This window comes from Panthera pardus, unplaced genomic scaffold, assembly GCF_024362965.1.
Source record: "Panthera pardus isolate Hobbes unplaced genomic scaffold, ASM2436296v1 HiC_scaffold_15, whole genome shotgun sequence".
Classification (NCBI taxonomy): Eukaryota; Metazoa; Chordata; class Mammalia; order Carnivora; family Felidae; genus Panthera; species Panthera pardus.
Genome location: NW_026526710.1, coordinates 21,618,506 through 21,646,409, shown reverse-complemented (window position 1 = coordinate 21,646,409; position 27,904 = coordinate 21,618,506). Strand labels below are relative to the sequence as shown.

General features: G+C 42.8%; 1 protein-coding gene across 1 annotated transcript; it reads right to left on the bottom strand.

Annotated features, from left to right (window-relative positions):
- Positions 1–962: 962 nt before the first annotated feature.
- Positions 963–26,414, bottom strand: LOC109261502 (ankyrin repeat domain-containing protein 26-like). The gene is made up of 6 exons (XM_053902895.1): positions 26,234–26,414; positions 21,567–21,603; positions 20,986–21,036; positions 16,113–16,185; positions 1,715–1,844; positions 963–1,407 (listed from the first exon to the last, which is right to left on the bottom strand). Exons 1-6 carry the CDS (start codon positions 26,412–26,414, stop codon positions 1,325–1,327), a joined length of 555 nt encoding a protein of 184 aa, XP_053758870.1. The 3' UTR covers positions 963–1,324.
- Positions 26,415–27,904: the final 1,490 nt, after the last annotated feature.

Sequence of the window (27,904 nt, the reverse complement as noted above, 5' to 3'; positions counted from 1 at the left end):
TCATAAGGAACAGAAAATACATTTACAGGATAGTACTCTATATATTGAAAAATATCTGTGTGTAAGTGGACTCCCACGGTACAAACCCACCTGGTTCAAGGGTCAACTGTATACCTATATGATGTCTCCACTAAGAGATTACCGGAACTTAACATAGCGCCAAATTAGAAAATCAAACCCCCACTCCTGCTTTCCCATTCTTTTCTGGACACTATGGCCATTTTATTGGCCTTTAGACATCTTCACATTTAAAACAAGTATTTTCTTGCGGGGCCTGGGTGACTTAGTCGATTAGGCACCCAACTTTGGCTCAGGTCATGTTCTCACATTTCATGAGTTCGAGTCCTGCATTGGGCTCCTTGCTCTCAGTGCAGAGCCTGCTTTAGATCTTCTGTCCCCCCACTCCCCTCTCAACAATAAACAAACATTCACCAAACAAAGTATCCTCAACATTTAGTAAGTCACTAAAAGCCACTGTGATCATTTTGTCTTCTCTTTCTATAGCACCCCTTACAGGTTACAAAACGTTGCCACATTTGTTCATTACACATAACCAAGAGGTGGGAATTAGTGCCATTTTTAGGAATGAGGTCACTGACATTCAAGCAAGTTTTTCCAAGATCCCACAGCTAGGAAGTGACGGAACCAAGATGCTAGCATGTCTTTTGATTTCAAATACAGTGCTTGTAGCATTATGCAGCAGCTGCCTGAGCCTAAGAGATCAGGACCTTTTTACCTCCTTCCCTAGTTGTCACCTTAGAATAGGTCATCATTACTTTACTTTATTACTACGAGTATGACTGTGATGTTATTTTAATTCTCCAAAATGGGTTTTACTTATTGAAGCACCACTAAACCAAACTGTGGTCATCATAATCCCAATGCTCCTTGTAGATCTACTTGAGAATCCTAATATATTATTATCAAGTCCCAGGCATTATCTTTTGAAGGTTCAAGTTGTAAAACACCATCACCCAAGCTCTTTCTGGATGTCAGTAGGAGTTTGACACATCCATATACATCACAGGATCATACGCTTGGCCATAGGTTGACCTAGAGTAATTCTTTAGTGTTTCACATAACTTAACTCCAAAACCCAAACTCATTCCCCCAAGCCTTCGTTTTCTGCACTAATACTACACAACTTTCATTACGTCTGCAAATTAGCAGAACTCTATTATGCTGTATGGTCATAATTAACACGTAATTGTTTTACCACATACAGGAAAACACAGAAGGAAATCGTTTCTGTGGGCAAATGCAGAGATGAGAGAGTAAAGTCAAAGCATCTCTTGGATGTTTTAACATCACTCCATGCTTATATTTAAAAATAAGAAGACAGTACCTCAGGAAGAGAAGGTGATTCTACATCTTCCTCTTCTCCTAATTCTAATGCTGACATCATATCTACAGAATACGGTCACAGATAAATTAATGAAAACATGTGTTACTATGAATTTTAAACACATACACAAGTCTATCTCCATTCATGAATATTTTAGTAAAATAAAAAAGCAATAGCAGAGAAGATGTTCAAGGGGTTCAAGATTTTCCAGAAGAAAAAGGGGGCAGTACTTGGGATACTTATAAAGATAGCAACAGAAAAATATCTTCACGAAAAAAGGATAATATATTTGGATTTACATACTTTCAGATTTTTCTCATACTGGCATTTCATCATAGGAAAACAACTCACAGAGATTCGCTAGCTTACCACTTCTGTAAATTTCATGCACTCCACCAGCAGAAGTCAAACTGTCATTAACTGTTTGCTCTGGTGGCACATTTTCAATAATACCAACACCATCTTCCTTTGCTTCCATTGCTGACTTTGCTGTTCCTTCCTAGAAAAACAGCACAAAACAAAAACCCAACTTCAGAAAAATATCACATTAATTCATCTGGTCACGCACTCACCCACTCAGGAAGACAAGCACATACTGTATCTGTCAAGTCATAGCCACGATCCAGGGCAGAGCTGGAAATATAAATAAAAGACAGAGTCTGTTCTATATACTAGTAGCGGTAGAGACGCATGAAAACAGGTAAGGACAGAACAATACCATCCACTAGTTCTGCAAGGGAAGTGAATCACGTACAGTGAACGCACAAAGGAGAAAACACTTACATTTGGGAAGCTCAGGAAACGCTGGGAAGATAGGGCTGTATCTTAAAAGACAGACAAAGTGCACAGGGAGGGTGTGAAGGGCATTCTAGAATGAGCAAAAGGATCAAGTATGAAACAATATAGTAAGTGACAACATCTATGCAATATGGCAAAACTGGAACAGAGTTATTGGGAATTGGATAGATAGATATTACTGGAAAATCAGGACGAAACCAAACAAAAAGGGGAGCAGTGTTATGCTAGAACATGAATTTTCTCCTTCAGGTAATGGGGATGCATTGAATAAGCAGAGGAGTGACATTGTCACAAGTATATTTTAGAAAGGTCACTCTGGCAGCAATGTAGGATGAACGTAAAGGAAGCAAAACCAGAAGAGTACTGGAAAATTATAGGTGAGTGAGTGAATTACAGGAATAACGTATGAAAAATGGTCAGCAGGTACAAAACATCGAATGTGGTGAGTGACTGGATGCGGTCATTTCAGGGAAGTTCGGAGTCCAGGACTTTTCCTGTTTCAGGGCTGCTATTTATTAGGCTAGGGAACACAAATGACAGAACAGATTACAAAGAGTCAGGAAAGAGGAAAGGGAAAGGGCCAGAAACAATGTCTACAAACTAGGGCATATTAAATTTAAAGTACCCAGGGGACTTATGAAGAAAATGTTAGGGCCGCCTGAATGCCTCATTCAGTTAGCACCTGACTCTTGATTTTGGCTCGGGTCATGATCTCACAGTTCATGGGTTCAAACCCCCCATCTGGTTCTGCGCTGAGAGTGCAGGGTCTGCTTGGGATTTTCTCTCTCACCCTCTGTCTCTCTACCCCGCCCACGTGTGCTCTGTCTCTCTCTCCAATTAGTAAATGAATAAACTTTAAAAAAAGAAAAAGAAAATTCAGATCAATGAAGTTCAAGTAAGAAAAGCCCATCGTAAATATCTATAAAACATATTAAACTGATATAATAATGCAAACCTACACAGAACTACGAAATTGTGAAAAGGAAAGCAAAAGGAGGTGGGAGGAGTAAAGATGGCAGAGGAGGGGAATCAGAATTTCCCTTGTCCCTCAAACACAGCAGTATCAAGGTCACAACACTTGGAATACCAGGACAGGCTGCAGAGGGACAGGAATATCTCCACAGGTGCAAAGAGACAGCTTGGCGGGACAGAAGGGTGTGTATGCGAATTGGGAGAAATAAAATGGGCAGCACAGGCATGGAATGGGGGAAGCCCTTTGGTGGAGAAACGAAAGGAAGGGAGAGAGAGAGAGGCTGTGGGAAGTGTATTTGGATATGAGAAAACCCGTCCAGACCACAGACCAAGGAGATGTCCAGAAAGTCAGCTTCTACTTTGCAAAACAGCCTTAGAGGCTAAAAAACAGAATTTTCAAGGTTGTCAGATTTTCTCTAAACCAGAGCTGCCACCTCCCACGCCTGGTGGGGACAGAGCTGCCCCTAGGCTTGGTAGCAATCTCAGGGCTACACTGGGAGAGAACACCTTGAGTATGGTGGAACGAGGAGGTATTGCCCTCCCCAAGGGAAAAAGACCCTGCAGGCACGAACCAGAAGCCCTCTGTCCACTGTGCAGAGTGGCGCTACTCCAGAACCAGGTCTGAGCAAAGCGGGATCCTACAGGGTTTTGAATCACAGCTCAGTGCTCTGGGAGCACAGGAGACTGTGCAGCAGAGGCAAGCCGGACCCCCAAGCTATTCTATGAGGATGGCCTAAACAGCGAGTTTTGAGACACCTCGTGTGGGCAGGAGAGATTGGGGTGTCACCATTTCTCTCCCCATGACCAACATTGTGGGGCTTCAGGGAACGGACAGTGAGCCTCAGTGGAGGCAGGCCCATGACACCAAACCTTGCCTCTCTGTGCCTGGTAACTGCTTCTCTATGGGAGTGAGACTGACACTGATGGGACCAGACAGCCCCTCCCCTAGACCAGCACAGCCACCAGTCCCAGCCACCAATAGACAACGCTCCTCTGGTTTTGTATCTTAGTTTGTTTGTTTTCATTTGAATTATTCTTTTTTTCTTTTCTTTTTAATGTTTATTTCTGTATTTTGAGAGAGAGAGAGAGAGAGAGAGAGATCAAGCAGGAGAGGTGCAGAGAGAGGGAGAGAGAGAGAATCCAAGCAGGATCCATGCTCTCACTGCAGAGCCTGATGGGGGTTTCGAAACCACCAACAGTGACAATATGACCTGAGTCAAATTCAAGAGTCGGACGCTTCACCAACTGAGACACCCAGGAGCCTATCTTTTCTTTCCTTTTCTTTCCCTTTCTTCTCTTTTCCCTTTTTTCTCTTTCTACTCTCCTCTTTCCTCTTCTTCCTTTGGAATCAGCCTAGTAGTCTGGAGTTGACTTTGGGTCAAAGCTATACACACACACACACACACACACACACACACACACACACACACACTATCTTTTTTCCTTTGTTCTTCTGTTCTGGTTCTTTGTTTGTTTGATCGGGCATTTTCTCTATACTTTTCCAGATCTCCTTCTTCATTTTCCTCCCTCTCTTTCTGGATTAAGCCCTATAGCTCCTTTGAGTCACTGCCTGGTCTTTTTTTCCACTCCTGTCATTTCTCTCTTTGTTTGGGCTAAGGATTCTTCACCACCCTCTTCTCCTTTTTTCCAGGATTACTTCAACAAACAAAACAAAGCACACCTGGTGGAAGGTGGTGGAAGGCCCAAACCACCATTCCAAGTAGAGAGAAAAGCAGCCAAAGAAGTACCAAAAGAGTGCACACAACACAATCCAAAAACATTTGTTCAACTGCCAGGCCCCGGACAGTGTAGGACCCCTTTTTAATATAGTAGTACTCGCAGGTGTGGGACACAGAACAAGCTATTAAAACACATAAAGGGCTGGAATCTAGCCACAACGACACATTGGAAGAATTCTCCTCAAAAAAAATTCCAGGAAGAAAGGCCAGCCAGAGAAGTGCTCAAAAGAGACAGAAACAATATATCTGATCACGTTTTTGGAATAACAGTCATAAGACGCATAGGTGGGCTTGAAACCAAGCATAGAAGACAGCAGACAATCTACTGCTTCAGAGATCAAGCACCTAACGACTCGTCATGATGAATGCTGAAAATGAAATGTTGTAAATGAGTTAAAAAATAAACTGGATGCAGTAACATCAAGGATGGGAGAAGCAGAAGAGAAAATCGGTGAAACAGGAGATCCAATTGTGGACAGAGATGAAGCAGAGAAAGGAAAGAAAGGAAATTACTAGACTACGAGGCAGGTACCAGAGACCTAAGTGATTTGGTGAGATGAAATAATAGCCACATCATAGGAGTCCCAGAAGAAGAGTGAGAGAAAGGGGCAGAAGGTTTATTTGAACAACTTATAGCTGAGAACTTCCCTCATCTGGGGAAGGAAACAGGCATCCAAGTCCTGGCGGCACACAGAATTATTCCCTTCAAAATCAACAAAACCAGGTCAACACCACCACATGTCAAAGCGAAACCGGAAAAATACAAAGATCAAGAGAGAATTCTGAAAGCAGCTAGGGACAAACGGGTCTTAATCTATAAGGGAAGACACATTACAGTAGCAGCAGACCTGTCCCATGAAACTTGGCAGGGCAGAAGGGAGGGGTAGGAAATGGTCAATGTGCAGAATGCAACATATGCAGCAAAGAATCCTTTCCCCACCAAGGCTGTCATTTAGAATCAAAAGAGAGAGAAAGGCTTTCCCAGACAGACAAAACCTAATGGAGTTCATGACCACTAAACCAGCCCTGCAGGAGATCCTAAGGGGCGACTCTGTGAGTGGAAAGCAGCAGAGACTAAGAAGGACCAGAGGCCTCACCTAAAAGCATGAAACCTTCAGATAACACAATGACACTAAATCCGTATCTTTCACTAATCACTCTGAATGTGAATGCACTCAATGCCCCAATCAAAAGACACAGGGAATCAGAATGGATAAAACACAAAACAAAACCAAAGAACAAGATCCAGCTATATGCTGTCAACAAGACACTGATTTTAGACCCCAGGACACCTCCAGATTCAAAGTGAAGGTAATGGGAGTCACCTATCATGCTACTAGAAGTCAAAAGAAAGCTGGAGTCGCCATACTTCCACCAGACAGACTAGATTTTAAACCAAAGACGGTAGTAACAGATTCAGAAGGGCATTATATCATAATTAAGGGGTCTGTTCATCAAGAGGAGCTAACAATTGCAAATGTTTATGTCCCCAAAGTGAAAGGCCCACATAGATGAATCCATTAATCACAAACATGAATGAATGTATATAAGGAAACAGAGATCCATTGTGTCACTGGACCAGATGTATTCAGATATACATACATATATATTGGCTTTTATATATACATTTATACACATAGATATCGATACAGATGTACTGAGATCTTCTCACGTAACAGCAGAATACACATTCTTCTTAAGTGCACATAGAACATTCTCCAATATAAATGACATCCTGGGTCACAAAACAGCCCTCCACAAATATAAAAGGACTGAGATCATACCATGCACATTTTCAGATCACAACGCTCAGACACTTGGAATCAACCACAAGAACAAAAAGTGGAAAGCCCCCAAATGCATGGAGGTTACAGAGCTTCCTACTCAAGAAAGAATGGGTCCACCAGGCGATTAAGGAAGAAATTAAAAACCATATGGAAGCAAATGAAAATGAAAACACGCAATCCAAACCCTTTGGGATGCAGCAAAGGCAGTCCTTAGAGGAAAATACATTGCAATCCAGGCCTATCTCCAGAAGCAAGGATGGTCCCAAATACAGAAACTAAGTTCACTCCTAAATGAACTAGAAAAACAGCAGCAAAGAAAGCCCAACGTCAGCAGAAGAAGAGAAACAATAAAGAGTAGAGCAGAAATAAATCCTACAGAATCCAAAAACAAGGTTGCACACAGCAATGAATCTAAGAGATGTGTTTTTCTTAAATAAACAAAACTGATAACCCCCTAGCCACACGTCTCAAAAAGAAGAAAGGGAGGCCCAAATAGATAAAATCACAAATGAAAGATGAGAGATCACAACCAACACCACAGAAATACAACAAGAAACCTGAGGATACGATGAAAAAGTATATGCCAACAACCTGGACAACCTGGAAGACATGGACAATTTCCTAGACACCCACACACTACCAAAAGCCTAACGGGAAGAAATAGAAAACTTGAACAGACCCATAACTCGTGAAGACATTCAATCAGTTATTAAAAATCTCCCAACAAATAAGAGTCCTGGGCAGGATGGCTTCCCAGGGGAATTCTACCAGACATTTAAAGCAGAGATAACCCTTCTTCTTCTCAAGCTGTTCCCAAAAGATAGAAACGGAAGGAAAGCTTCTGGACTCATTCTATGCAACACCAGCATTGTGCTGATCTCCAAAGCAGACAGAGACCCCACGAAAAAGGAGAATGACAGGCCAATGTCCCTGATGAACATGGATGCAAACCTTCTCAGCAAGACACTAGCAAATGTAATGCAACGGTATATTAAGAGAATGATTCACCAGGATCAAGTGCGATTCATTCCTGGGCGGCAGGGCTGGTTCAATATTCACAAATCAATCAACATGACACCTCCCATGAAGAGAAGAAAGGATAAGAACCATATGATCCTGTCAATAGATGCAGAAAAAGCATTTGACAAAATACAGCACTCTTTCTTAATACAACCCTCAAGAAAATCGGATAGAATGAATAGACCTTCAAACCATAAAAGCCACATATGAATGGCCCACAGCAAATAGTCTCCTCCATGGAGAAACACTGAGAGCTTTTCCCCTGAGATCAGGAACATGAAGGGATATCTACTCTCACCACTGTTGTTTAACATAATGTTGGAAGTCCTGGCCTCAGACATCACACAACAAAATGAAATAAAAGGCATCCAAGTTGGCAAAGAAGAGGTCAAACTTTCACAGTTTGCAGATGACACGATACTCTATGTGGACATCCTGAAAGCCTCCACCAAAAAAACTGCTAGAACTGACACACGCATTCAGCAAAGCTACAGGATAAAACATCAATGCACCCAAATCGGTTGCATGTCTATACACCAATCATGAAGCGTTAGAAAGAGAGATCAAGGAGTCGATCCCATTTACCACTGCATCAAACCATAAAATACCTAGTATTAAACCTAACCAAAGAGGTAAAAGATCTGTATGCTGAAAACTATAGACAACTTATGAAAGAAACTGAAGAAGACACAAAGAACCTGGAAAATATTCCATGCTCATGGGTTGCAAGAACACACACTGTTAAAATGTCAATACTACCCAAAGCAATCTGTACATTCAATGCAATCCCAATCAAAATAACAGCAGCATTCTTCACAGAACTAGAACACACAATCCTAAACTTTGGAGAGAACCACAAAAGACCCAGAACAACCAAAGTAAGGTTGAAAGAGGAAACCAGAGTGGGGGAGGCATCACAATCCCGGACTTTAGCCTGGACTACAAAGCTGGACTCCTCAAACGCACGGTATTAGCTCCAAACAAGCACAGAGGCCAATGGAATACAATAGAGAACCCAGAAATGGGCCCACAGATGTGTGGCCAACTAAGCTCCAACAAAGCAGGAAAGAGTAGCCAATGCAAAAAAGACAGTCTCTTTAGCTAATGGTGCTGGGAGAACTGGACAGCCACATGCACAAGAGTGAAACTGGACCACTTTCTTACACCTTACACAAACATAAACTCCAATGCATGAAAAAGCTAACCGTGAGACAGGAAACCATCAAAATCCTAGAAGAGAAAACAGGCAACCACCTCTCTGACCTCGGGCTGCAGCAATTACTTACTTGACATGTCTCCAAAGGCAAGGGAAATAAAAGCAGAAGTGAACTTTGGGGACCTCATCAAGATACAAAGCTGCCACACAGCAAAGGCAACAATCAACAAACCTTAAAGGCAACCGACGGAATGGGAGAAGATATGTATTCGCAAATGGCATATCACATAAAGGGTTAGGATAAAAAAGTCTATAAAGAACTTGCCAAACTCAACACCCAAAAACCATGTAAGCGAAGAAAGGGGCAGAGGACGTGAATAGACACTTTTCCAAAGGAGACCTCCAGATGGCCAACGGACACATGCAAAGATGCTCAACATCACGCTTCATCCAGGAAATACAAATCAAACCCCACTGGGATACCACCTCAATCGGTCAGAGTGTGGTAGTGAAATTCACAACTCCGGAAATAACAGATGTTGGCGGGGATGTGGCGAAATGGGAACCCTCTTGCACTGTTGGTGGCAATGCAAACTGGTGCGGCCGCTCTGGAAAACAGTGTGGAGGTTCCTCAAAAAATTAAAAATAGAATTACCCTACAACCCAGCAACAGCACTATTAGGCATTTATCCAAAGGATACAGGAGTGCTGATTTGTAGGGCCACATGTACCCCAGAGTTGATAGCAGTTCTATCAACAATCGCCAAATTATGGAAAGAGCCCAAATGTCCATCAACTGATGAATGGCTAAAGAAGAGGTGGTTTCTATATACAATGGAATAATACGACTCGGCCATAAAAAAGAATGGAATCTTGCCATTTGCAACAGTGTGGAAGCAACTGGAAGGTATGATGCGAAGTGAAATAAGTCAGTCAAGAGAAAGATATCGTATGTTTTCCCTCATAGGTGGAATTTGAAAACTTCACACAAGACCATAGGGGAAGGGAAAGAAAAAATAGTTACAAATACCTAGAGGGAGGTAAACCATATGACGCTCTTAAAAGACAGAGGACAAGCTGAGGGTTGATGGGGGTGGGGAGTTAAGGGGGTGGGGAGTTAAGGGGGTGGAAAAAAGGGACGGTGGGCATTGAGGAGGGCACATGTTGGAATGAGCCCTGGGGTTATCCGGAAGTGATGAATCACGGGAATCTACTCCCGAAGCCAAGACTACACTGTACACACTATATATTCCCTAACTGGACACTAAATTGTGAATAAAGAATAAATAAAGAATAATAATGAAAACAGGGGAGGGGCGCCTGGGTGGCTCAGTCAGTTAAGTCTCCGACTTTGGCTCACGTCATGAGCTCTTGGTTCATGAGTTCAAGCCCCGCATCAGGCTCTCTGCTGTCGACACAGAGCCTGCTTTGGATCCTCTGTCCCCCTCTCCCTACCCCTCCCCTTCTCCCTCACGTTCTCTCTCTCAAAAATAAACAAACATTAAAAATATTTTTAAAGAGTAAAACTAATACAATCACAAAAGCAGGGGAAAAAAACATGAGATTCAAGATTTCACGTCTATATTCCAACATTAGTTTTAAGGGCGCAAACTATACGTTTACTAATATACACAAATACTCATTTCTGTAATGAATGGCATTAAGAGTCATAAAAAGTTTTAACTGTGAAACACTAATTCAGGATTTTATAAGAATACTGTTTTTTAAAAATTAATCTTGGGACGCCTGGGTGGCTCAGTCAGTTGAGCGTCCAACTCTTAGTTTCAGTTTAAGTCATGGTCCCAAGGCCGTGGGATCAAGCCCTGCATCACGTCCACACGAAGCATGGAGTCAGCTTGCGATTCATATGCTCCCTCACTCTCTCTCAAGAATCAACATTAAAAAAAATAGTAAAACAAATAAAAAAATTAATCTTAAGGGACAAGATTTAAAAGTATAGAAGAGAAATACAGGATTACAGAATTTTGAGCCATTTTCCACTACTACCACGATGTCTAAGAAAAATATGAAAACCGATTTTAAACTTCATATAGTTTTATTATTCTACTGGGAACAGCATATGAAGAGCTCTAATTTCCTATCTACAACATATAGGAAGGTAGTTAAGGACCCGAGAAGGAATCTAGCATTAAGCAACTAATATATTTATGATCATCCAATTTGAAGATTTTAAAGTCTTCAAATACATGTGTCATTATCAAGCAGGACTGAACATTCCCAGGAGGAAAGAAGAAACGGACTAAAAAAAAATCAACTCACCAGTCTTTCTCAGTTTTAGACCTGAAAGAATTTACATGCTAAATCGAACAACTATGAATACTAAAGTTTCCCCTGAATAATATAAAATGTATCTTGGGGTGCCCGGGGGACTCAGTCGGCTAAGCATCTGACTTTGGCTCAGGTCATGATCGCACGGTTCCTGAGCTTGAGCCCCACGTGTCAGGCTCTGTGCTGACAGCTCAGAGCCTGAAGCCTGCTTCAGATTCTGTGTCTCCCTCTCTCTTGCTCTGCCCTTCCCCCGTTCATGCTCCATCTCTCTCAAAAATAAATAAATATTGTTTGAAAAATGTATCTATTGTCGAAATCTTCAAAAAAAAGTAAAAATCATCTCCTACAAAGAATTTTGCATACTCTCTTGGCAACCTTTCCTGCCTTATGATTCTGTCATGACAAAGAGTTCATATTAGACAAAAATTTATACATGTTGAGTTCATTAATTTGGTATGTGTGTATGTGTCTATTCTCTGCAGATACTATTAAAAAAAGAGTGGCACCTGGGTGGCTCAGCTGGTTAAGCGTCCAGCTTGATTTTGGCTCAGGTTATTCAAGCTCTGTGTCAGGTTTGACACTGGCAGCACAGAGCCTGCTTAGGATTCTCTGTCTCTGTCTCTCTCAAAATACATAAACAGTTGAACACTTTAAAAAAAGGTAAATCAGAATGCAGAAAACATATTTTATATATTTTTTCTTTCAGAGTGTGGCAGCTTAAGTGGCACCTGGGTGGCTCAGGCAGTTAAGCATCTTGATTTCGGCTCAGGTCGTCATCTCACAAGCCGGTTTGTGAGTCTGAGCTATGCGTCGAGCTCTGTGCTGCAATGAAGAGCCTGTTTGGGATTCTCTGTCTCTCCCCTCTCTCCCTGTCCCTACCCTGCTTGCTCTCTCTGTCAAAATAAATAAATAAGCTAAAAAACAAAAAACAAATTCAGAGTTGCAGCTTCAAATTTAGTTTTTCATTTCACAAAGAACCTTATTTACATCACCAGAAATTTTATTTAATGAAAAGAATAAATGTTTATTTCCGCTCTTTCTACTCAAAAAGACCTAAAATATACCAAGATTATACCACACAGTAAGTAACCTTAGAAACCCCAAGAAAGACAATAGCCAAAAATTGAAAATTCACCATTGATCTGGTATGGCCTAAAACAGATTTCACTTTGCATTCCTTAGAAACACAGGTTTTGCTAAACTAAATACAGGATATCACCTTTACTAAACTGAAACGTAAGGGCAAAAATTTCTTCCAGTTCTTCACAGAAATCAGCTGTAAGTCATTCAGAGGAGTCTAAGCATTTTTTTTATTACCTGGCTTTCTTTTTTTCTTAATTTTCACTTAAAATATTTTCTCCCACATTTTATAATTTAAAGAACATCTGCTCTGCCTTAATCCCACTATTGCTGCTGTGATTTGATGATACTTTCTCTCAACTCTTCATACTTTTAAGTTCATCTCGCCCCTCTAACATGAATTCTTCCCCTTCACCCCCCTCCTCATCTTCATATGCATCTAGCTATTCTTTCCAGCTGCCTTCTCCTTCTTTGCTTCCATAAAGGCATCCCCGAGAATTGTCTACTCCCACCAAACTTTATAAATTTCAATCCTGTACCTTCCTCTCTGTGGTCATTACACTGATTTCTATTATGATCTTGAGGACTTCCATTTCTTCCTAAGATCCTTTTCATCATTATAAGGAGCAAGAGGATGGTATGGGGTGGGGGGAGCATACAACAAAACAACTTACCTTTGCAAGACCAAGGACAGCTAACGTCTTGAGAGAAGGTTTCAGAAGAGATTTAGATGATGGTAAAACAGGAAGAGGATCGCCATAAACTCTGGCTGGTGGTTTGGAAAGAGTTTCAGCCATATCTTTACTTTCAGAATCAGGATTGTTGTCCTCAGATAAGGTTCCACCTTCTGGTTTCACAGTGCCACGTTTTGCTCTCACTTAGTAGAAAACAAAGTAAAGAGGACATGAAAATATCTGTCGCTTCAAATTGGTGAATAACACAAGAATGGACAAGAATCAGTGAATAATACAAGTCTCCCAATAACTTACTGTTTTTCATGAACTGCCAAGAAGAATGCAGTAGCTTTGCTATGCGTGGTTTCGGGACATTCTAGAAAAGAATTAACAGCTTTAAGGATTACGAGAATCCAATTCGATAAAATCATTGTAATATTCACCATTACCAAATGAGCACCCTTACACACGGAACACAGGCTTTGGAATCTTTCAAATGTAGACTCAAATCTCAGTTATGCCGTTTACTATTTATTACCAGTCTCCATTTTCTCATGTGGTGAGCAACACAAGAGATCTCATAGGGAGTCTCAAAATGTTACTCGCCGTACCTGTAACTGATTAATATCGGGTAAATACTTTACCAAAGTAACCTCAGATACACACTGAACCCTAGGTATTTGAAAGCATGTTGAAAAAACTAACACTAAGAAATTTAAATATGTTATCTTGTGAAATGTTCGCATGATTTATACTGGCATGAACTATCTCTTGTAAGAGAAAACGTACAAACTTACTTTTCAGTAGTATCTTATGTAGGTAAGTTGGAATTGCAAACAGTTTAAGTTGCTTCTGTTTCTCAAAACACTAAAGTCAAATATGACTGTTTAAATGTAGCTCCTTCTGGGACGCCTGGGTGGCTCAGTCAGTTACGTGACCAACTTTTGATTTCAGCTCCGATCATGAACACACGGTTAGTGGGGTTCAAGGCACACATCGGGCTCTGTGGTGACAGCGCGGAACCTGCTTGAGATTCCCTCCTTCCCTCTCTGTCTGCCCCTCCCTACGAGCACTTGCTTGTTCTCTCACTCTCTCTCCCTCCCTTTCCAAGAGAAATACAAACATTACAAAAACATTTAGCTCAGCTCCTTCCAACAAAGAGGAAAAAAGAATAAGAAACCTTGTGGGGCAATGAGTCATGGATGAAAACCACACACAGACAGTACAATTCCATAACCAGTATGTTGACAATGGAGTTGACAGAAAGTGATGTACTAAAAGAACAGACCCTAAAGAAATGTTTTCTGCAAGGAAACATTAGGGTAGGGGTAAACGATTAAAAAAGAGCATGGTGGGGGGAACACGTAGGTGGCTCAGTCAGTTCAGCGTCCAACTTCAGCTCATGAATCATGATCTCACGGTTTGTGGGTTTGAGCCCCACATTGAGCTCTGTGTTGACAGCTCGGAGCCTGGAGCCTGCTTTGGATTCTGTGTCTCCCTCTGTCTCTGTCCCTACCCTGCTTGCACTCTGTTTCTCTCTTGCTCCAAAATAAATAAACTTTAAAAACATCAAAAATACCTTAAAAAGCATGGGGGGGAGAAGAAGAAAAAAGGAAAAAAAATAAGACATGACCAATCAGTCAAGCATGAGCTTAAGACAAGGAAGAAAAGGAAAAATGTGAGCAAAATAAGGTAAGTGGAAACAACATACACTTTTTAAAGGTACATAAGTAGGGTTGGGCATATACTATGAACAACAGTCTCTTTTAAACCTTTGAAAGATATATATAAAGCCTATATGTAAAACAGAGGCTTCGATTCACAGTATATCCCAAATAATACTGACTTGTATCACTCTACAGTTATCTGGTTATGAACACTGTAATAAAGAATTTAATTTTTTTCACTATAAAAAATTGCTCAATTACTGGCATCTATCACTTCCTAAAAGCTATAAATTATTACTAGACTAACAAAAGAACAGAAAAAGAAAGGTTCCTAACACATCAACTTTCACTATGGAGAAAGAATTGGAATGAGAATTCTAGGAAGAAATGTGAACCTACAAAGGATGTATGTAATGGGACACGGATGGGGTTAACAAAACAAAGGCTGAGGAGTTTTTCTCTGCATTTCTAAGCTCACAATGGGAGGATACTAAAAACATACTTTCACCTTCTTTCTGATGTAACTCCTGATTTCCTCAATAGAATTCATTTGCGTTGATACATATTAAACACTAAAACGGAATATAAACTGAAGCCTTACTTTTTAAATTCACATATTTAATTGTGATACATCATGCGTATTTCGTTACTTTTCAAATTCCATTCTACGGAATTCCATTTCCCTACTCATTTATTCACATTCAAAAACTATGACATTGCTTCTTCCAAGCAAGACTTTATTCTAGGAGCTCCACGAGTCAAACAAATATGTTTCCTAACCTCCAGTAGCTTATAATGATTTAGGGACTTTGAAATGAATATTTAAATAAATATCAGATGTCTGAAACTTTAAATTTTAGAATCAGACACAAGGACTAGGAGGAGATAGTTTTAAAAGCTAGAATAGGAAAGATTTCTGAAATTAGAAATTTGACAACTTGGCTATGAAGAGCCTCTGCTCATAGAGCTACTCTTTTCAGCAAAATACGTATCCTTCAGGGAGATGCACAATTGTAACTTACTCTTCGTGGAGTTATTTCAAAAATACAGGGAACAGCTTTGTAAGGTAAATGTTGAGAAATAACATAAACATCTAAGTTTCTAAATTTTCTAATATTATTTCAGTCTAAATGTAGAACAAAGGATAGAGAGAAAGGAAAATCCTGTGTCTCACCAAAATAAAACTTGCCCGGGGCCGGGGGCAACCTACAATAGATACTTGGATCCAATAAGATTTCATTTAGGCATGAGTATTATCGGTCATGCTACTATCACAGTAAGAATCCTTATCCTTAACCAAATGTCGTATTTCCTCCATTATGGGAAAGCTTTTCCCGATATAATTTCACGGTCATTATATATTTATTTTCCAGCCCATTCTTTGATCAGCCTACACTCCACCTCTAGGATTTACCAGAGTAAAACAAAACAAAACAAAACAAAACATTCAACGCGTCATGTATCTGTAAAGTGGTTTGTTCTTGCTAACTTTCCATTACACACATAAAATGATGATACACAGGCTACTGTAGGGAGACAACTAAATTCAGAGCAGGAAAGTGAGTTTCACAGGAGGGTACTTTACCTTGGTACCAAAATCGAAGTCTTGGCTAGCCGATGTAGGCCATGAATCATCAGGACCAGGTTTGTCGGAAAGCCTTTAGAGCAAAAATATACAACAACAACATGTTCATTTATTAAAAACAAAATTTCAAAAATGAGGGAAAGGTCAGCTATCTGTTTACTCAACAAAGTTTCTTGGTGTAATTAAAAGTTGGCCTCTGTTTTTTTCATTAAGTTTTATTTTAATTTCAGTAATAGTAACATCCAGTGTTATATTAATTTAAGTGGTACAATACAGTGATTCACCAACTCCATACTCACCCCGTGCTCATCATGACAAGGGCACTCCTTCATCCCCATCACCTCTTTCACCCCTCCCACCACTCACCTCCTCTCTGAGAACCATCTGTTTGTTCTGCAGTTAAGGGCCTATTTCTTGGTTTGTCTCTCCCTTTTTCTCCCTTTGCTCATTTGTTGTTTCTTAAGTGCTACATGAGTAAAACCATATGGTATTTGTCTTTCCCTGACTTTGCTTACCCTACGACTCTTGGGCTTCAACCAGGTCATTGCAAAAGAGAAGGTTTCATTGTTTTATGGCTGAGTAATATTCCAGTGTGAGTGTGTGTGTGTGTGTGCGTCTGTGTATGGATATACATATACACACACACATACATACGTACATATAGGACTTCTTCGTTCACTCATTTGTCAATGGACACTTGCGCTGGCTATTGGAAATAATGCTGCAATAAACACAGACGTGGGTGTGTCCCATGGAATTCGTGTTTCTGTATTCTTTTGGGTAGTATCCAGGAGTGCAATTACTGGATCATAGGATAGTTCTGTTTGTAATTTTTTGAGGAACCTCCATACTGTTTTCCACAGGGGCCACAGCCGTTTGCATTTCCACCAACAGTGCAAGAGGTTTCCTCTGTCTCCACATCCTCGCAAACACTTGCTTCTTGTGTCTGGGAGTTTAGCCATTCCGACAGGTGTGAACGTGGTATCTCGTTGCAGTTTTGGGGAGAATCTTTTCAGGTGTCTGTTGACCATCTGTATGTTGTCTGTGGAAAAATGTCTGGTTATGTCTTCTGCTCATGTTTAAACTTGGCTTTTCTGGGAGGGGGGGGATGTTGACTTGTATCAATATTTTATACATTGTGAATACTAACCCTTTATTGGCTTTGCAAAACATTTGAAAATGTGTCCTCCCATCCCAGAGGTTCCCTTTAGTTTTGATGGTTTCCTTCACTGTGCAAAAGCTTTGTAGTTTGATGTAGTCCCCATAGTTATTCTTGCTTTATTTCCCTTGGCTCAGGAAACATAACTAGTAAAATGTTGCTACAGCCAAAGACAGGGAAATGATGGCCTGTGCTCTCTTCAAGGATTTGTTATGGTTTCAGGTCTCACACTTAGGTCTTTACTTCATTTTGATTTTATTTCTGTCTATGGTAAAAAAATTGGTCCAGGTTCATTCTTTGGCATGTGGCTTGTACGGTTTTCCCAACCCCATTTGGTGAAGAGACTGCCTTTTCCCCACTGGATAGTCTTTCCTGTTTGTGGAAGATTAACTGCCCAACAGTTGTGGATTTCTTTCTGGGTTTTCAGTTCTATTCCATTGAGCTATGTGGCTGTTTTTTACGCCAGTACCCACCATACTGTTTGGATTACTACAGCTTTGGAATAAAACCTGAAATCTGAGACTACAATACCTCCAGTTTTCCTCTTTTGCAATATTACTTTGACCATTCAAGGTCTTTTGTGGTTCTCTATAACGGTGAGGATTGTTTGTATAGCTCTGTGACAAATGCTGTTGGTATGTTGACAGGGATTACATTACATCTGTAGATTGCTTTGGGTAGTGTACACACTTTAAAAATACATGTTCTTCCCATCTATGAGCATCGGATGTGTCTTTTTCCGTCACCTTCAATTTCTTCCATTAGTGTTTTACGGTTTCCAGAGTATAGGTCTTTCAAAATTTGGACCCTGTTTAAAAACAGCTTTCAGTTCGCTATTTTGCCTCCACCTCTCCTATCCTGTGAAATCTCCAGGAAAGACCCAGTCTGAGTTTCCATAACCAAGTGTGACAGGCAGGGAATTCTCTGAAATGGTTGAAAATTAAATGTATAAAAGTTACCACAATGACTTCTCACCTCACATCTGTCAGAATGGCTCAGTTTCAACACACAGGAAACAACAAGGGTTGCTCAGGGTGTGGAGAAAAACAACCCTTGTGCACTGTTCATGGGATGTAAATTGGTATCGCCACAGCAAAAGCCAGTATAGAGGGGCCTCAACAAATAAAAAAAAAAATACAAATACCATAGGATCCAGTAATTCCACTACTGGGTATTTATTTACCCAAGGGAAATGGAAATACTAATTTGAAAAGATATATGCAACCCTATCTTTATTATAGCATTATTGACAATAGACAAGATATGGAAGCAACCCAAGTGTCCACCAATACATGAACACACCACACACACACACACACACACACACGCACACAGACACACACAATGGAATATTACGCAGCTATAAACCAGAATGAGATCTTGCCATCTGCAACATCATGGATATACCTAGACGGTATGAGGCTAAGTGAAAAAAGTCAGACAGAGAAACACAAATCGTATATGATTTCACTTCTATGTAGAATCTAATAAAGGGAACAAATGAACAAACAGAGAAAAAGCAGAAACAGACCCATAAATGCAGAGAATTGACTGTTGCCAGAAGGGAGGGGAGGTGGGGGGATGGACAAAATGGGTGAAGGAGAGAGGGAAGTTCAGGGTTCCAGTCATAGAATGAATAAATCACAAGGCTCAAAGGTATAGCATAGGGAATCTAGTCAGTGATACCGTAATAGCATTATACATTAACAGATGGGAGCGACACTTATGGCGAGCATGGAGGAACATCCAGAGTTGTTGCATCACACATTACATTGTGTGTCAGGTAGACCTCCGTTTAAATATACCAAAGTCAAGGTTTCTATGTTATGAGTGGAAGTACCAACTAGAGATTAAAAGATTAAAAGTTCCCAAGGCCAACTTTGTTCCTACACTGGTCTTGCCGTATTGAGGTCCATAATAACTATCAAGTCCTTAAAAACCTTCAGGGGCATTCAGCTACCCAAGGAGAGAGACTGCGATCAAAATGGTCCCGGTAGTTGTGCCTCTATTTCTCTATTCGCTGCCTGAATATTTTCTTCCCTATGAGCTCCCACTCCTCCATCACTCTTCGGCATGGTTCAGTGGCATTCTCCAACCTTTCAATCTTTAGCCTATAAAGGCACAGACTCCTAAAAGAAGGATGGGCTCAAATGACCGAGGGTAGGAGCCATGTCCTGCTCCTGGAGAACAAGCTAATTGGGAGTCTCAGTCATCCACACAGTCACCTCAACATAGGCATGTTATCACCTATCCAGATGAAGCTCCCTTACTGATTTGACAAGTCAGTCCTACCCCTGCCCAGCCCTACAGGTACATGGGAAGGGCATCACAGATTTAGGAATAGAGATGGAGTGAGGACACAGCTTGCCTTGGGCCATACATCTCTGTAGTTCAGAATCTCCACATCCAACCCCCAATTCCTTGAGAGGATCTAAGCCATCCTCCCTAAGTGGGGGTGCAAGTAGATGATATCCTATTTCTCTTTGCTGTAAACAGACTCTTCCCAGCAGCTCAAATGATTTTCAATCTCTCTCAACAGAAAATCTGAAGTATGCTCGCACCTTCAATGAAACCAACAGACACAAAAGCAGAAACCTGGTCAGGACCCTCTTGAACTCTCTATTTGAATATGCCTTTCTAAGCAACTCCCCTAATCCTGGGTCCTTCATTCCTGTCATTCACCTTTATCTCATTTGGCATAAACCCCCATCTTCTGACATCTTTTCTAAAACTCTTATTCCTATCCAGCTCAGTGTTGTTCTTCTTGAAACCTGGTCTCCTCTGCTAATTTGATTCTTACCCTCCTTCATTGTATTCATTAGACCCGCTCCCCAGCTTTCTATTATTAAAACATTTGCCTGCAAGGTGAAGACAAAAAGAAAAGAAAAGAAAAGAAAAGCAAAGAAAAGAAAGAAAAGAAAAGAAAAGAAAAGAAAAGAAAAGAAAAGAAAAGAAAAGAAAGAAAAGAACCCGAATTTAAATCTCATTTCTGTCACTTATCATATCCAAATAGGTCACTTCAATCTCTTTTGAGTTTCAAATTCTCCACGGAAACAACCATTGGGCAAGGAGGTTAAACATAGGTTGAAGTACCAGAGGGTATTTTGATGAATTAATCTCTGAGGATCCCTATATCTTGAGATTCTAAGTGCTTTTGATTTGGCCTCTGGAAATATGGAGAGTCCTTAGATGGCAGAAGTAGAAAAACTAATGGAAAAAAAAGAAATACCAAGAAAGCCAGAGAAGAAAGTAAAAAGGCAAAAACACAGTACAGAAAAGTCATGGGAAAAAACATCTCCAAAAAAAGAAAAAAAGCTTCCTAGAACAAGTCAAGGGTACTAGCCCAAAGGGAAACCAGACTGGGAATTAGGCAACAGAGAATCATAGAGCAATATCCTCAAAACTGAGGCTGAATTTAATTAACGAAACATGGTCTACAACTAGATATCCTTCCCTTACAGAAAACTCATTTGTCTCAAGAAAAGGGGATATCACCACATCTAAGGAAATGCCTGGCTAGAACTTATTATGTAAAAGCCGTGACACCATGGCCATAGCTGACATCCACCCTAAAATCTCTGATGGTAAAAACAAGGGACTAGTTACCACCGCACTAATTACTTTTTAGTACTAGTGGTCAAACATATAAGGGCAAATGCTTAGACTAATGTGGTTTCTTAAGAAAACCCTAAATTGGAGTTCGGACATCATTACCTTTGACATTCTGAGTTGATCTGCCCTAGGATCTGTGTCTTCACCTCAGTGCTGCTGAGGAACCAGAGAATGGATGTGGAAGCTACACACGCTGATGGGCAAACCCCCGGGTCAGCTACTCATTAACTATGGAATCATGGGTCGAGTAATCAACTGCCCTGAACCACAGCTGCTAAAGTAATAAAAAGTAGGCTACAATAACACAGCTACTTTGCAAAGCTATGCAATGACTGTATAACTTAACAGATGTTACGCATAGGATATAGTGTCTTGTCCAGGGTAGAACACTCAACAACTGCTTTTGTTGTCTGCGTTCCCTGAGGAAACACATAATTTTCAGTTCATTCATTTCATTCCCTTTCCTTTCATTTTCCGTTTCATTTCATTTCATTCCTTTATACTTGGAGAGTGAGTGCACACAGAAAGAGGGAAAGATACCCCGAGGAGGCTGTCAGCGCAAAACCCGACGTGGGGCTTGAACTCACAAACCTGAGTTGAAATCAAGAGTCACACCCTTAACCCACTGAGCCACCCAGGTGCCCCAAGAAATGTCATTTTTTACAAATCCATAAAAATCCTACCTGGTTATAGAGTCTTCCTCAGCATTCTTATCTCCTCCTAAAGGAGAAAGCAAAATACATGTTAAATCAACAATCGAAAAATATAGGAAGTTACAAGTGTACAGCTTATGATTTGTGAAAAAGTATTGCTTTGGGACCACACCTGGAAACCACACTACACTGAATGGTAATTATACCATTGGTAGGCTTAAAGCACTAAGAAATCTTACCTTCTTCTCTATATTGACCAAAAGGAAGAATGGGTTTTATCAGAATTTAATACCTACAGGTGAACTGATGTTTACAAGGACCATCACTGACCGACTCTATGACGCTGTAGGAAAATGGTATCGTTAGGTGAATGTTTACCCTAAGCTGACAATGTCAAACTGAAACTAGCATGATTTTTCTGGACTTCCACTACTAGAGGAGTTAAAAGAGAGTATGTTTATTTTTGCTATAACACGGCAGAACTTCCCCAGCCCTTCGTTTCAGACTGTTCAGTTTTGGGACGCAACACCCCCTCACAAAGTGTGCTCTATAGCTATTGTACTCTGCAGCATGGCCAAACCATAGCAAACCAACTCTCCCTGGCCTTAGTTCCAATGGGAAGTTAAGGAAGAAGGATTTGGCATTCCAGTTTGATAAAGTTCTAACCTCTTGAAACTCTCCTTCCATTGCTAGAGAGTCTATCTAGACCCACCACACATCACAGAGGAGGATGATCCCAGTGTGAGGGCTATGTAGTGGTTCATGATGTCCCTGTTAGGTGACACACATCTAGAGAAATTATGCTTTGTTCATGGAAGGCATAGGTCATCAGATCCTCTACTGCTGAGCAACAAAACAAAACAAAGGGCAAGGAATATCTTGCCCCAAATTAGAAAATCCAAAACCCATTCTAACTTTCCCATTCTTTTCTGGACACTACGGCCATTTTATTGGCCTTCAGACATCTTCACATTTAAAACAAGTATTCTTGGGGGGCCTGGGTGACTTCGTCGATTAGGCGCCCGACTTTGGCTCAGCTCATGTTCTCACAGTTCATGAGTTCAAGTCCTGCATTGGGCTCCTTGCTCTCAGTGCAGAGCCTGCTTTGGATCTTCTGTCCCCCCCACATCCCTCTCAACAATAAACAAACATTCACCCAAAAAGTATCCTCAATATTTTTTTTTTAAAGTATCCTCAATATTTAGTAAGTCAATACATGCCACTGTGATCATTTTGTCTTCTCTTTCTATAGCACCCCTTACAGGTTACAAAACGTTGCCACATTTGTTCATTACACATAACCAAGAGGTGGGAATTAGTGCCATTTTTAGGAATGAGGTCATTGACATTCAAGCAAGTTTTTCCAAGATCCCACAGCTAGGAAGTGACGGAACCAAGATGCTAGCATGTCTTTTGATTTCAAATACAGTGCTTGTAGCATTATGCAGCAGCTGCCTGAGCCTAAGAGATCAGGACCTTTTTACCTCCTTCTCTAGTTGTCACCTTAGAATAGGTCATCATTACTTTACTTTATTACTACGAGTATGACTGTGATGTTATTTTAATTCTCCAAAATGGGTTTTACTTATTGAAGCACCACTAAACCAAACTGTGGTCATCATAATCCCAATGCTCCTTGCAGATCTACTTGACAATCCTAATATATTATTATCAAGTCCCAGGCATTATCTTTTGAAGGTTCAAGTTGTAAAACACCATCACCCAAGCTCTTTCTGGATGTCAGTAGGAGTTTGACACATCCATATACATCACAGGATGAGACGCTTGGCCATAGGTTGACCTAGAGTAATTCTTTAGTGTTTCACATAACTTAACTCCAAAACCCAAACTCATTCCCCCAAGCCTTCGTTTTCTGCACTAATACTACACAACTTTCATTACGTCTGCAAATTAGCAGAACTCTACTATGCTGTATGGTCATAATTAACACATAATTGTTTTATCACATACAGGAAAACACAGAAGGAAATCGTTTCTGTGGGCAAATGCAGAGATGAGAGAGTAAAGTCAAAGCATCTCTTGGATGTTTTAACATCACTCCATGCTTATATTTAAAAATAAGAAGAAGACAGTACCTCAGGAAGAGAAGGTGATTCTACATCTTCCTCTTCTCCTAATTCTGATGCTGACATCATATCTATAGAATACGGTTACAGATAAATTAATGAAAACATGTGTTTCTATGAATTTTAAACACATACACAAGTCTATCTCCATTCATGAATATTTCAATAAAATAAAAGCAATAGCAGAAAAGATGTTCAGGGGGTTCAAGATTCTCCGGATGTAAAAGGGGGTAGTACTTGCGATACTTATAAAGAAAGATAGCAACAGAAAAATATCTTCAAGAAAATAGGATAATATATTTGGATCTACATACTTTCAGATTTTTCTCATACTGGCATTTCATCATAGGAAAACAACTCACAGAGATTCGCTAGCTTACCACTTCTGTAATTTTCATGCACTCCACCAGCAGAAGTCAAACTGTCATTAACTGTTTGCTCTGGTGGCACATCTTCAATAATACCAACACCATCTTCCTTTGCTTCCATTGCTGACTTTGCTGTTCCTTCCTAGAAAAACAGCACAAAACAAAAACCCAACTTCAGAAAAATATCACATTAATTCATCTGGTCACGCACTCACCCACTCAGGAAGACAAGCACATACTGTATCTGTCAAGTCATAGCCACGATCCAGGGCAGAGCTGGAAATATAAATAAAAGACAGAGTCTGTTCTATATGCTAGTAGCGGTACAGATGCATGAAAACAGGTAAGGACAGAACAATACCATCCACTAGTTCTGCAAGGGAAGTGAATCACGTACAGTGAACGCACAAAGGAGAAAACACTTACATTTGCGAAGCTCAGCAAATGGTGGGAGATAGGGCTGTATCTTAAAAGACAGACAAAGTGCACAGGGAGGGTGTGAAGGGCATTCTAGAATGAGCAAAATGATCAAGTATGAAATAGTATAGTAAGTGACAACTCCTGTGCAATATGGCAAAACTGGAGCAGAGTTATTGGGAATGGGATAGATACAGAAATATTACTGGAACATCAGGACGAAACCAAAAAAAAAAAAAAAAAGAGCACTGTTATGCTAGAACATGAATTTTCTCCTTCAGGTAATGGGGATGCATTGAATAAGCAGAGGAGTGACATCGTCACAAATATATTTTAGAAAGGTCACTCTGGCAGCAATGTAGGATGAACGTAAAGGAAGCAAAACCAGAAGAGTACTGCAAAATTATAGGTGAGCGAGTGAATTACAGGAATAACGTATGAAAAATGGTCAGCAGGTACAAAATATCGAATGTGGCATGCGGGACATGCCACACATAGAGACCTATACGCAGACATATGCCCGAGCTTTCTGAACAGGGAGGGGCAGCAACAGGTCCAGGCTTCAAGCCTGTCCTTTGGTGGCTGTCTGCCACCAGGCGGGGAGGGGCTTCTTGGTACTCAGTGCTGACACCACTTGCGGACACCCTCAACACACATACACAGGCACAGAAATGAAGCCAGCCCCCAAGGTCTGAGGGCATTTGTGGTCTCAGGCTGAGGACTCAAGATGCAGGGGTGAGGCAGCTCAGCAGTGACGGGGTCCCAGGATGTGAAGTCACATAAGGAAGGCGACAGACACACATACAATCACACATACATGGTCACGGCCTCACCCATGTACACAGAGACTCATGCATCACACAGATACACCTCATACTCACCAGAACACATAAAGACACAGACCCATGTACACGCAATAAGAAGATATACTTGGATATCTCCAGACCGATGCACAGATATGCTCAGAGGCACACACTCACAGCCACATGTCCTCGCCCACATAGGCATGTGCATGCTTTACACACACGCACACACACAGTCCAAGCATCTAAACGCTTCCCGGGAACCAACCACTATGGATTCTCCCCTCTGCGGGCAGTCCAGGGCTAGAAACTAAAGCCTGGACTGGGTTCCCAGTTGGCCCCAAGGAGAGGGAAGGGGCAGAGGGACAGTTGAACCTTGCTTGCTTCTCACTCTACTGCATGTGGGGGTGGGGTAGGGGATAAAGGAAACCCACCTGCCAAAACAGCAGGGGACAAGCCCACAAATGGAGTCACCCACTTGCCAGGGGCTTTCAGGGATGGGGGGCGGGGGGAGTCTCTTGGCTCCTGGGGATGGCTCCAAGCACTGAGAATTTGCGGGAAAGGGGAGATCTGGGACGAGGGGCATTTTTCCACAGTGAACCTTTCCCCCCTTCCGAAGTCTGGTCTTCCTTCTGCAGCTCCATTCAGACCCCCACCACCCAATACGCCCAGTCAGCACCCCCAGGCGCTTGCCTCACCTTCCTGAGATCCAACCACCGGCTCCTCCACAAAGGAGGTCCTACCCAGACATATCCAGGGGTGCCCCACACCCGGGGGGCCCTCCCGCTGCACCCGCCCCTGCACACAGCATAAAAACATCCAGAGTCCCCCCTATACTCCAACCCTCAAACTCACCCGCCTCCAGTTCCACGGGAGGTAAATACCCAGCCAGGTGAGCCCCAAACTGGAAATGGCCGTCCCCGCCGCTGCCACGGGCCACCTCTCCTTCGGAGACCCTTCCCCGGGGGCTTGAAAGCCCCCTCCCCCAGGATCGCGACCCTGCCCCCGCGTCCGGCACCCACCTCCTTCTGGACGGTGCACAGCAGCCTCTGTCGAGTGTCCTCCTCTGCGGGACAAGATGAGGGGGCAGCCGGTCAGCCAAGCGCTGGAAGCGGGGGCCCGCTCCCGCGCCCTGCTCCCGCTTAACCGAGGCTCCGGAGACCAAGGCCACGCGCGCTGCGTTCTCGGCCCAGACTGCGTCATGGAGCGCTCTCCGTCTCCGCAGCTGCAGCCGCGGGGGGGCGGGGCCGAGTGCCCGGAGACGTCAGGCCCCGCCGCGCAGCAGCCCCGCACCTCCGGCCAGCAGCCGCCGCCGTCGCCGCCGCAGTACGGCTCTGTCGCACGCCGCCACACGCCGCCGCCGCGCACGCGTCCGTTGCGTGCCTCCGCACGCCTCCGTCGCTGGCGCCGCCGCACGTCGCCACACCACGCCTTCGCCACACCACGCCTCCGCCGCACGCCGCCGCCACCGCCTCCTCCGCCACACGCCTCCGTCGCATTCCGCCGCACGCCGCCGTACGAATTCCGGGGGCTGAGACCCGGCTTCGCGCTCGGCCTCACTCGGGCCAAACCCGCCCGCCACGCCCTAGGCTCGTCGGCAGCAAACCTGCCGGCCGAGCGGCGGCCCTCGGAATTGTTTATTAGGCGCGACGGGAGGAGAAGCGATCCAAAGTCGGGCCTGGCACAGGCCGAGAACCGGGCGGGCGCCGGGAGGACAGGGGCCGCAGGACCGCGCGGCCCAGAGGCCGGGAAGAACCCGCGGAGCCCGCCCCCAGCCTGGCCCGCCGCCTTTACCGTTCCCGTCGCGGCCCAGCAGACAGAGGCCACGGAGGCAGCAAGAGACCCGCTGCCCTCGTCACGGCCCGCAGGCTCGCCTCACCTGGACTTGCCCACGCCACTCTCGCCGACGATGAGGATCTTCAGGGTGGTCAGCACGTCCTCGTCCATTCTGACCCTACTCCGCTCTCAGCCCAGCTGGCCGCCCGGTCCGGTTCTCAACCCTTCACCCGAGAGAAGTGCCCGCGCCTGCGCACCGCTGCACGTCTGCCACCTTCCTTTCTCCCCGGGTGTTTAAGTTGCAGGAGCCCAGGTCGCCCCAGTTCCGCCTTGAGGACGCTCTGCGCCTGTGCAAACTCAGAGTCCCAGGCGTCTTTCTGGGGAGTTTAATCCCTCCACTGCGCAAGCGCAGAGTGGAAGAGCCGTGGGTGATTTCGCCGTGCTTTGCAGGCTGTTAGTACTTCCCGGTCCTAACTTGACCGCCCTTCAGTGGTGTACTTGGGAAAGGGCCGAGTTGCAGAGCACAACGCTCTTTTATTTCAGCAGCTGCTCACAACAGCTGCATTGCAGTAGGAAAAGCTTTGTGTTTGAAGGCAGATTATCTTAAGTCCCCAACTCCACCTGATGAGGGATAGAAGCAAAAATATGTTCAACTTTAGCCCACAAGGCTGACCTATAGCCAGCATAGTTTTGATAAGGTTCAAATATGTGCTGGTTGCTACATTCTTAAAGGGTTTCATGGCTGCCTGTCTGTCTAACCAATTGTTAATATAGAACGGAGTGAGAGGCGCCTGGGTGGCTCAGGTTATGATCTCAAGGTCGGTGGGTTTGAGCCCTGCAGGGCTCTGCGCTGACAGCTGGGAACCTGGAGCCTGCTTCAGATTCTGTGTCTCCCTCTCTCTTTCTGCCCCTTCCCC

Coding starts and splice junctions, on each gene's coding strand:
- LOC109261502 (XM_053902895.1), bottom strand. CDS start 26,414: ATGACGCAGTCTGGGCCGAGAACGCAGCGCGCGTGGCCTTGGTCTCCG. Junction 21,604..26,233: donor TGTGCACCGTCCAGAAGGAG/GTGGGTGCCGGA, acceptor TTTCTCCTTTAG/GAGGAGATAAGAATGCTGAG. Junction 1,845..16,112: donor ACTTCGATTTTGGTACCAAG/GTAAAGTACCCT, acceptor CTGTTTTTCTAG/GAAGGAACAGCAAAGTCAGC.